This window comes from Argiope bruennichi, chromosome 1 (assembly GCF_947563725.1).
Source record: "Argiope bruennichi chromosome 1, qqArgBrue1.1, whole genome shotgun sequence".
Lineage (NCBI taxonomy): Eukaryota > Metazoa > Arthropoda > Arachnida > Araneae > Araneidae > Argiope > Argiope bruennichi.
This window is the reverse complement of record NC_079151.1, coordinates 126,916,027-126,928,358: the sequence shown is the minus strand read 5'-3', so window position 1 is coordinate 126,928,358 and position 12,332 is coordinate 126,916,027. Positions and strand designations below refer to the sequence as shown.

The window sequence follows — 12,332 nt, the reverse complement described above, 5'->3', positions numbered from 1 at the left end:
AATTAGATGTAGAATCTTGAATAAAACAGTCCTCTTTCCATCCAAAAGGAAAAGTAACTTATTCGTGAGATATATATTTCTTAAAATAAACTCTTCACAAACTTTAAAAAGATTGAACTCATTTCATTTTTATCTAGTTGGAAATATAATCGTAAATTTTAAAAACCAATTTATAAAAAAAAGATAAATCTTTACAGTAACATTAATCAATTTTAAGTACACAGATCAGCGGGCTTTCAATTATTCACTCTATTTTTCTAATAGAATCGAAGCTATAAAAATTATATTAAGGCCATTAATAAAATATTGCATTTGACACTTTTTATATGAGATTATTGACATAATTTGCTTAAAATTAAAATTGAAATTGAAGCATTATAAGATGTAAATAATTAAAAAATGCTTCTTACCTTAGCGATCATTGTTGTTGTTGAATGGACAACTATTAAACTGATAATGTTAACTAAGAAAGAAACAGTTTCTTTTATACTCACAATCACATGGAAAATATACCAGAGCGGCGTTTTCACGTGATATACAAATGTGCATCACCGGCACACAGGAAGGTCAGTGTTCTACTCCGCCCTTCTTAACCGGTAAAATGGCATTGGAAAAACTCAAATGTTGTTTACAAAACAAATTAATCAATCAAAATGGAGATATTATTGAAGATTTGAACAGGAGGATATATTTTTCAAATTATTTCCTACTAAATATTGAATTCGAAAGTAAAAATTTAAAAATTGTTATTATAATATAAAGAAAAGCGAAAATTAATTTCAAAATTAAAAGTAAGATACATAAAACATATTTTTAAAGAATAAAATACAAAATTAAAAAGAAATATGAACAGAATATTAATTTTTAGTTTAATTTAAAATTTGTTTACAGTTAGCTTTCCAATTTATCATAAATAACAATAAAATTGTGTTCTAAATAATAACAAATAATTCCCTACAAATAAACATTCAACAATATTGCTAAATAAAAATATATTAAAAATTATTTTGTGTTTTAACCTTTGTCTAAACTTTCCTTTGTTTATATTTAAAAGAAGAGAAAAAATTCTGAAACAATTTTCTAAAATCATTTGTTGAAAAAAAAATTATTTCTAATGAAGTTTTAAAATGTCCATTTTATTAAATAATAACAACAATTGATTAAATTTCCTTATAGCAGTAGAATAGCTTCTTAGATTTTTCAATTCCCTTTAGATTTATGAATTATAACTCTTAAAATACGAGAAGCCTCAAATGCACGCTTAACAAAACTATGGTGGGCGTCCGGAATTCCTGATTGTCACTACGAAATTCCTTCTCTCTTTCGTTAAGCGTGATTGATTGAATACCCGAGGCACGTTGTTTGTTCGTTAGAGACTCTCGCCAAGATAGAGTTAAAAGACAACGCGGTTTTTTTCAGAACTTTCAAAGAATGTCCTAGATATATATAATTGCTTAGTAACTATCAGATAAGAGGGTTCTTCTTTTTTTTATATATCAACCCTTTACGAAAACTAGCTTTCATTGCAGTTTTTCAGCAGGGGTCAGGAATTTTCTCATGTTTGAAAGACAAAGGAGTTCCAATATTCTGAATTACTTGAACCCTAGTGGTCCAAGAAATGAGAGGATTAAAAGTGTTGATTCTTGACCAGCTCCTTATTTCAACTATCCCCAATTTTTGTTTTATATGAAATCTCATGATTTCTAGATATGTTATCAAGGTTAGATGCCAATCTATTTTCATTTCTGATTGAAACTTTTTTGAAACTGCTTCATTCTTCATTTTCTGAGGAGATAATTCTTTGACATAGTTCCACAGCCAATGTAATGATGTTGAACATTTTTATCACAAAATAAAAACCTTTGACAAGTCCCTAATTTCAACAATTAAATCAATTAGATTAACATCTAAGTTTTTCATTTTTTCTAAATAACCGTAACCCATTTAATTGAATTGAAATCGACAATATTGGAATGATTGTCACAAATCATTCGGATCCTATTTTACTTTTAGTGTTTTGTTGTATTTATTATATGACCTAATATCATGAGAGTGCAAATTGGTATAATATATTGTTATATATTTAAAAGATAGCGATAAGTATATTTATGTAATGTATAATGTTATCAAAATCCAAGGCAATTTGAAATCTTATAGTTAACTTTATATCAAAAACGTTAAACAAAATAAATTTAAATAATTGTTCTACATCGGCATTAGTAAAAAAACCATTATGATTTAGTGATATAATTTTCACTAGATAAAAGAGTTTTAAACCTAATTTAAATTTATTTTAAGTAATTCTTTATATTTTAAAAGAACTTTTTTCATTTTAATAAATAGCAGATAAATTTAATTAAACCATAAATAGAAATTATTTACATCTTAAAATTAAGACTATTTAACTAATTTCATGGACACCTGAAAAATTCCGTAAGATACATATTGATTTTCTGATATTTTTTTTTCTCATTAGGCACTTATTATTTTAAAATGGGCAAAATTTCTGGTAATAGTAATTTATAATTAAATTCTTTTTCTTCTTCTTTGAGAATCAAATTTTGCAATTTTTCCTTTTATTAGTGATAATTTGACACATGTCTTCCTGTGCTAATATCACTTAGAGGAGTACTTCAATCAATTATAGTATTAATTTCTTTCTATACCAGTAATTTTAAATTAAATATTTGCTAGAAGCAAAGTCTTCATTTAAAATATACTAAGATCTATAAACCATTCAAAACCTTTGTAATTTTTTTTTGGTCTTAATGCTAAATAATCGTAATTTTTTTACTAATGGTAACATTAGTTTAATATTTTAAAAAATTGTGGACTAATAAATTATTAAATATTTTTTTTTAATTTTAATTATATTTAGTATTTATAAAAATTGTTAGATTTAAAAAAAAAGAGAGAGAGAAAAGATTACGTAAATTGTTTTCTATATTTAAAAAAAAATCTGATATTTACTTTAGAGATATACATTTGATAAAAATTGTATAAATAAAAAATATATATTTATATTCAGTTATTTTCATCTTATAGATTAAAGTCCTGCTAATTATCTTATAAGTTTAAATAACATAACTTTTTTTTAATTGAATCAAATTTCTGAAATCTTAAATACGTTTTATCAACAGAATTTCAGGAAGATAGATCTATATCTGCTTTACTTGTTCTTAAATTAAAAATAAAAATAGAAACAGTCATTGGTTTGGCTGTTTAAAGAAATTAAGAAAGAACGGCAGACGATTTACTTTTTTTGCAGTTAATTCCTTTTCAAGAATCTAAAAGAGAAAATTTTTTGCACTAAATGTTTAAAAATTTTGTTTTAATAAAATATTATTCTATTCAATTGCATTATTATATAATGTATCCTTTACAGTTGAGGTTGGATTTTAATGGCACAATAGCCAAACCTGGCCACACGAGCCAACCTTATGGTAAATACATGAGTATAGTTGTACCCTTTGCCAACCTAGAAAGTTATAATAACGGTATTGAAATAATCAAAGATTTTCTATAAATGTTAATGAAATAAAATATTAAGTATTATTAAGCAAAACTTTACAATATGTTCACAAAAATCAAATTCATAAATCAATATTTACTTCGGAAAAATCTTAGTGTTATAAATCATCACAATGGTTCTCGTACTAATAATAACCAAACTGACAGAAAATAAATGAAAATGACACATTCAAAGAAAAGATGTTTAAAAGAACCATTATAGAACCAGATCATCGATGAAGGACGTAACTTGTATCATTAATTGGCATAGAACCGGTTCAAACTGGTGCTCATTTAACTCTTTTTTTTCTTTTTGAATAATATAACATCTTATAACACAAATAAATGCAAACATGCACACACAGAAAAAAGTAAATGTGTCCTTACTTACGCTATCTATTATGCATAATTATAGAAGTCACCGCACCCTTTTTGAATATGCATCGACTGTCGTCCTTGAAGATATTCCGGAAGACATAGTATAAAAACGCTACCAAGAAGCAATGACCCATCATCTATCTCGTTGTGAGTATCCGATCACAGAAACAAATATGATTGCAAAGGTGAGTTCAAAATATTGATTTTTAATTTCTATCATTCGATCAGTCTTGATATAAATATTCTATCATTCGATCAGTTCTGATATAAATATTCTATCAGTAGCATTATTTGAAAAAAAAATCTGTTCGTACATAGTAATAAAATTTTATAACTGCTTGTGTCCATGTCTATTTCAAAATATTAACACCATAACGACCCGAATTTGTTGAAAAAAAATTTTTTAAAAGCTTTGAATTGATAAAATATTTGATAAATTGTAAGATTTTGCTAGAATATATCAAAATTAAGGAGACAGGCATTTAAACTTTTTTCCTTTGCTCTTTCATGATCTAGAAAATAAGGAGAGTAAAATATTGCAATCATAGTGACCCAAATTTGTTGCAAAAGAAATTATAAAACGTTTTGAATTATATATTTGGCAAATTATAAGGTGTTGCTATAATATTTCAAAATTAAGCAAAAAGAAGTTTAATTTTTTTCCCCTTCTGCTATTTTATAACTAGTAAAATAATGATATTTACAAATGCTTTTAATTTCTATTTTAACCCTTTAAAAAGCCATTTTTTCTAGGCATAGTATAGTAAAAAAATTTTAGGAATGAGACTGGTTTAAGGAAAGTGATTCATTTAACTTATGACAAATTTAATTTGATTAATTAATTTATTGTGTTAATGAATAATTAAGTAACAAATCAAGACACACCATTTTGAGCGAGATAAGGAACTGAAACATCTAAGTTTTTGTCTTATTGAAAAATGTGTCAGAACCTATGCCAACCTACATAATTTCATACAAAGATTGATAAATTTGGTGGGAAGTATACTTCCCATGGCTTTATAAAGGGTTAAGCCCTTTTTTTGATAATTTTCTTTACTGTATTCAATCATTATTTTTTTTTATTCCCGATACAAAAATATATTTAACTGTATGATTTTTCTTATTTTTTCAGTCATTGAGAATATAATTATATATTCTCATGAGTATTATTACATGAGGGAATCCAAAATGCCCTAGTTGAAATGTTGAATTACTCAATATATAAATTTCGATCATATATAAAATTTAACAGGTATAAAATTGTTAAAGACTAATGTTAAATAGATAGTCATGTTTCTAATTTTTATGTAGTTTTGAAAAATGTTTATATTTTTCTTAACTTCAAAAAATAAATTAATTTTTTATTATTATTATTCATATTATAAAATCGTATTGAAGAAATTTTCCAAATGAGCATAAAATAAACATAAACAAAAATAAATAATTAGATTATCAATTTTATAGTAAACATGTTAAAGTAATTTATTTCAATAGATTATAATTTTACTTATATATAACACTTTCTTATCTTCAAAATGCTTTTAAATAATTAGAATTATATTGTACAATTATTCGCATAAATCCGCCATCATTTGTCATGACGTGTATCGTTCTAAAATCTTTAAAAAATAAAAATATCTTTGATTCTGTCCGATTTCAACATATTTCTCACCACTCCCATTTGTATATCTTCCGCTTCAGGAACTCATCTCTTAACGCGAACTCTTGTTAACTTGTGCTACAACTGCTAGTTTTAGAGAAATCGTAATTTTAAACAATATATTAAGAGCAGTATCTTAAATGATGTTTATCTGATATTATTCTCATTACACCCATATGTTACAAGACGCTGCATAATCTTGAGAAAGCCTACTGCAAAAATGAAATAGCTAATTTTTCTTTGCTTTAGGTCACCCTTTTGTGCGCTGCTTTTGCAGCCGCTTGCGCCAATCCTATTCTGACAACTGCCATCGTTAACACTGGTGTCAGCACTAGCGCCAGACAACAAGACGTGAGTATCATATCTGTTATCTACAAATTACTGTTAAATTATTCTCTTTCAAAATGAAAGTGCTTTTTGAATCAAATTTATAATTTAACCATGAATTTCCGCAAGCGGTTAAAGACATGCAATCAAATTGACTCCATTGTAATTTTTCTTTTTTGTCTTTTGTAAACAGCATTGGAATTCATTTTGGAAACACAATACATTCTGGAAATCATGTAGTTACCAAAAATCTTAAAACTGTTAAATGTTATATTAATAAATGTTTGAAAGATGTTATAATAAAAACCGAAACAACTTTTAATGAGTGTTTGCTTCGTTAAGATATTACGGAATTACACTAATGTTAATAATTGTTAGAATTTAACAAACAAAAATGAAGAATACATTATTTTAAAATGTTATTTTTTCATTATTCAAATTAAAAGCAATTTTAGAGACATGAAGTCAATGACTCCATAAATAACAACAAAAACTTTAAAAAAGAATAACTCGGTTATACGAACTTGTTCATACTTAGACTTCTGCCAACATACTGCTGAATGAACAATTTGAAGGCACTGAGGAGATGACTGTATTCAAGGACAAAATACCACGTGATAATCAGAGTTAATGAACAACGCGGAGTCATTTTGACTCCTATCTCCAGTTACAGGTTAAATTCCTATATTAATGGGAGAAATTCTATATAAACAGACTGTGAATAATTTTGATTTCCTTTTAAATTAATCTTTGGATTCTAATAATGAAAGTTATTGAATATAACGTCAAATTTATTTCTTGATAATAGATTTCATGTCAATTTAAAAATTAAATATCACGCGTAGTTTATATACTAAAAGTTTAAGAATAATTTACATTGTTTGAGGGGAAAGGTAAGCCTTATGTCTTACTTTTTGTTATCGCAGCGAAAACGAAATAAATTATAAGCCGCCTTTGGCAATGCTTGTTTGTCCAGATTATTGACATTTTAAACGATTGATATGGAATAGTTAAATCATTACAATTACCCGGCTGGTTAAGTCAGTTTTGGCGCTTGATAAACTATTTTGTTGGCAGTTACTTACCGATGTTTTTTACATCTTGTTTCCTCTGACTGAATAGATTGCAAGCAATCTTCATGGAATTTCTAATAATATTTTTTAGCTACAGTGATTAACGAAGCACTGAATTAAATGCAGCTGTAAAACTGTTCAGTGAAGCACCTTGAAAAATTCGTTTAGATAGGTGTTTATATTTGCCTGTAAGTAATAAGGGGTTACTATTCACCAGTTAATATATTGATTTCAGTGCCACGTATATTGACATTTTATATATATGGATATCATAATCTTTGTGCTTATTTCATTTTTATTAGCCCGATCCTGAGATATAAATTATTCCAAAAAAAAGACTTCAGCCCATTGTAAACGTAATGAAAAATTGTAATTTCGGTTTCAAGATGATCAATAGCATTGTAAATAAAAAACATATTAGATCATCCTGAATAATAAAATTCGAATGATCACTACGACATGCATCTTCGGCCAATAAATTATTCTTCTCTTGACCCAAACGAATAGAAGAGAAACAAAATAAAATACTTTGATCAGTAACTTCTTTTATATAAAAATAACAACAATCATTTAACATCAGCTGATGAAAACATTTAATCTGTGAAACTACCCATATCAGAAGAAATCAAATTCAATAATTGTTGGTGTTTAGCAAATTACTTTTTTTTTGTGTAACAAATGAAAAAGGGAAATTTATTTCATTTCATTTCGAAACTATTAAATCTCAAAAAAGCAGAATAGAAACATACGCTGAAACTAATTGTCATTGCATATATAACAAAGAAATTACAGCAGTCTTTATTAAAATATAACTTCATCTTCAAGGGTCTTGGAAACTATGCTTTCAACTACGGCATTGTAGATGGTTTGGGTGCCACCAATTCCAGGGCTGAAATCGGAGATGCCGCCGGTAACAAGAAGGGAGCTTACACCCTCACCGATATCGATGGTCGAGCCAGAAGAGTCGATTACGTAGCTGATTCTTTGGGTTTCAGGGCATCCGTTAAGACAAATGAACCTGGAACCGCCCTTAGCGCCCCTGCTTCTGCTGCCGTAGTTAGCCCATACGCAGCACCTGTCGCCCCAGCAGTGCCAGCAGTGGCTGCTGCCCCTGTTGTTGCCTCTCCAGCTGTAGCTGCTGCTCCTGTGCTCGCAGCTGCCCCAGCTTTGGCTGCTGCTCCTCTTCTTGCCGCTGTCCCAAACACCATCTCCTCTTACAGCACTGTTATTGGACACGGAGCAGCTCTTGGACTTCCTCTTGGAGCTGGACTTCTTGCACCTGGAATTGGAAAGGCTCTCATCTTATAAATTATGGTGAGCAGAGTCTCAATTTAAAAAAAAAAAACTTTTATTAATATCTGTGCTTATAACAAACAATAATTATATCATTTATTACAATTATAATCAATAGCATAAAATTTTATAGCATATGTTATTAATCATTTGATCTTACAATATAATTGTTAATCGTTTATTATTAATTTAATAGTTTAATCTTGATAATCTGTATTTAGCTAAGATAAGTTCAATTTTATTCATATGAACAGTAAAGAAAATCATAAAAAGAGAAAAAAAGATCCTGGTTGTACTAATTAGATTTCCCAAAAAAATATATCATTCAGGAAAATTTTTGTTGACTTTTTTAATTATTTAAATATTTTTACTAGAGACGGTTTCTTTTACTTCATCCTGGTGATAAAAGTTTTATTTGCATCATTAACAAAGAGTATTCTGGATTTATATTAAATATTCATAATGTGTTTAAATATCCTTAGATTATGCTAAAACAGAACAAATAAACTCCTATTTTCGTAATGGATGTGAATTTATTTATTTTACTTCTATTTGCATTTATTGTACAGTACAAATAATTACTCATCTGTTTCAATGTTATTATTTTCAATTATTATTTTGAAATAATTTAATCCATATTTAGAAATATATTTGTAGCTTATAGTCATTGTGAACTGTATACAAAAAATTTTCGTATTTTTTTTACTTACGCTTTGAATAATTTCTTTGTTTTAGAATATTTTAAAAACAACAAAATTCTTTGAAGATCTTCTAGAACGAAGAAGAATATTGAAGTAATTTTGTTATTGGAGAAAGAAAAAGGTTGGAAAACAAATTGTGACAAATTATCATGTGCTGTCTTTCATGTAAATAATATTTACATTAATAAAGACAACTGTTCAAGTTGATATCTGTGTCGATTTCATTTTTAAGTTATCAATATCTCTAACTCTTTGCTACTGTAGGAAATCTCTTGATATTGTAGAAAGTCACACTTTTACTTTACTGGACTCTGGGTACATATACAATTTATTCATTATATATTTTCTTTTTTTTTCGTCCATATTATAAAATATTTTAAGATATAACGTGCTTTTTGTTTCCAAAGCTATTTTTTTTTTTTTGCTTTAGTTATTTGGTTGTTTCATATTTTTTTCACCTATTTTTTTAATAGATGAATTAGAGGAAAAAGAAATGGGACAGTCAAAAAGAAAGCGTAAACATTAACTATAACTAAAACAAAAATTATTGTACTTAGAATTCTCTTTTAATTATTAAATTTTCATCTCTGCATAGTAAGTAAGAACATCTTTTAACTATTCTTTTTTTCATTGTAAATATATTTTGGACAAAATATAGTATTTTAATATGAATTAATACGATTTATATCATTTAAACTTTTTTTTTAAATTTTTGTAAATATACAATTTTTAAAATCAATTTTAAAAAATCTTAGGAATTGATAAACTAACTAGAAATTCTAGAAATCTATTCTTTCTCAAAATATTCCTTTCATGGACGAAAACAAAATCAGCTAACAAAAAAAATGAAAAAAATAGGGGAAAAAATCACTCAATTGAAAGTATAAAAATACTGATGCGATATATACACGCAACACCTGATTATCATTTAAAGAATTGAGTAATTATTTTTTTTCAGATACTTTCAGTTTAAATATTTTATTGTTAACAATAATCGTACAACTGATGTTACGAAATTTAATATAGGTGCAAAATCCTTTTATAGTTGAAACGTGTTTAGTTTCAAATTATTTTCAAGGTAATTAAATGATAATGTAACAGAGATGTAAAAAAGATTATTTTCTCTCTGTGATCTCGCAGAAATAAAGATAATTAAAGCTGTTTCCACGGCAATTAAATTTTTTTCTACAATGCCCGACTGAGTAAAAAAAAAGACATTGGCAAATAGGATTATACAGAAATATATTTTCAACTTATACTACATTAATTAAATCTTTGATACATGACTTTGTAACTCAGATCAACAAATTTTTAATGAAAAAATAACTCAGATCAGCATTTTTTAATGAAAAAAATATTATATGGTGTGGAATTAATGATGAACCGTTATATTATATGTATAAAGCTATATAAGCGTTTTCACATGCAGCCAAAAATCTCCAAGAATCATTCTTTGGATTTAAAAGTCATTGTAAACATCAACAGGCATAAAAAATAAAATTTTAAATCTCTTTAATCGATGCTTAGAATTCTAGGTACTAAGCAGAGAATAGATCTTAATTTTGTTTTCTTCTCCGCTATGTATATAATTTTGATCATATTTCTTCAATGAGGTTTGGTTGATCTTACTGGGTTTTTTTTCAGATATTGTTTTACTTTAGAAATGACATATTTATGCCAAAAAGCAAAACGGTGTGAATTCTCTCTGCATTACAAGTTTACTTCTAATAACATTAAGTCATTTGATTTCATTAGTTTGCAAATTATCTAAGGACAAATCCTTGTATCTCCATAGTTAGTCAAATTTTCTAAATCAATCCACTGCTTGAACAACAATGTAAAGGCTTTGATTTGCTGCTTTATGTTTTTGTCAATTTGTCTCATTTTACTCAAACGATTGTTCAGAAAAAAGTTTTACACACTGACCATAACTCAAGATCTTTTAACTCTTAATTTATCAATGACGATATCAGAATGAGAACTCAGTTTTAGTAATAAACATTAAATTGAAGTCACATATTGAAAATCATAATTTTCTCAATATGTATTACTGAGTTCCTTGGTTCTCTTTTCCTCAATTCTAATAATGAGTAAATTCATACATTCCAAATATTCTGTTTTTGTAGTTTCATTATTTCAGATTCAGAATGAATCTCTTATCGTGAAGTTCATTCCTCACAGGATGTTTCAAAAAGAATGAAACACGCTTTATGTTTTTTACCACCTAAAAATAAGTTCACATTAAAAATTATAAAAATGTAATAAGAAATTTAATTAATCCCAAATAATATAACCCCATTATAAATTTCCAAAAGTTAAATTTTTTAAAAAATTTTATACGATTGCCTTAGACAAATTTTTAAAAAATTAAAATTGTTTTATGTTACTTAAAACTGTATCTTCACCAAAAGCTATTTCTTCTGTCCAATAATAATGGTAGCAGTTGATGAATTTAATTTGTCTCATAATAATAGTGAGAAAAGAAAATGAATATAAAACGCAATATTACTTACCATAAAAACGATGGCATTTTTAAAAAAAATAAATTAAATATATTACCTCTTCATTTTTATTTCAAGTGTTCAGATGATGATGATGATGTCGTGCCCGCTTTACCACGGAAAGGGGGTGCAGTAGCTTCTAAGGATAAAGGCCCCTGAGCACCCGAGGGCAGAAGTCTGACTTCCAGCTCATATGAAGATGAAATTCGCACTTTACAAAAGAACATCCATACCGAACCGGGATTCGAACCCAGGATGCCCAGATCACGGGGAAGAAAGTGTTCAGAAAATTTCTGGATTTGTCAATAATTTCGGTACTGCTTTTTAAACTTAAAAGATGAATTCCTTGTTTGCAAACTTTTGCTTTTTATTCTTTTTTATACGGAGTATAGAGAAAGTACAGTAATCGTCACAAAATTCGAACTTGACATTGTCACGAATCTCCACTTTTTAGACCTCCCTGAGTTTGAAAACACATTTTTAGAAAATTCCCGTCTATCTGTCACAAAGATAAATGAAAAAGCTTTGAACTAGACGGTTGAAATTCGGTATACGGTCTTTACACTAAATTTGCATGTTTATATGAAATGTTAAGTAAAATCTGATCAAAGGAGGGCCGTCTGTCCAGCTTTTCGAATAAAAGTTAGCACGATAATTATAAAACTAAGATGGCTAGGTACATCAAATTTGGTACAAAAATTTAACATCTACATTGCAAACTCCTATCGAATTTTGAGTCAAATCCAACAAAGAATCGACCATCTGTTGGTATCTATACTTTCAGAAACATGTACACGATTGCCCCCAAACACAATGACTTAAATATATCTGATATGGGGTTTTGTGAGTACAAGTGCCATTTTATGACAAGTTTGGATTTCAATCGGTT

The 12,332-nt window shown here is 27.4% G+C and overlaps 1 protein-coding gene across 1 annotated transcript; it reads left to right on the top strand.

Annotated features, from left to right (window-relative positions):
* The first annotated feature begins 4,035 nt into the window (after positions 1 to 4,035).
* Positions 4,036 to 9,085, top strand: LOC129981160 (adult-specific rigid cuticular protein 15.7-like). The gene is made up of 4 exons (XM_056091875.1): positions 4,036 to 4,073; positions 5,798 to 5,899; positions 7,774 to 8,262; positions 8,977 to 9,085. Exons 1-3 carry the CDS (start codon positions 4,062 to 4,064, stop codon positions 8,254 to 8,256), a joined length of 597 nt encoding a protein of 198 aa, XP_055947850.1. The 5' UTR covers positions 4,036 to 4,061; the 3' UTR covers positions 8,257 to 8,262; positions 8,977 to 9,085.
* Positions 9,086 to 12,332: the final 3,247 nt, after the last annotated feature.

Coding starts and splice junctions, on each gene's coding strand:
- LOC129981160 (XM_056091875.1), top strand. Junction 5,900..7,773: donor CTAGCGCCAGACAACAAGAC/GTGAGTATCATA, acceptor TTCATCTTCAAG/GGTCTTGGAAACTATGCTTT.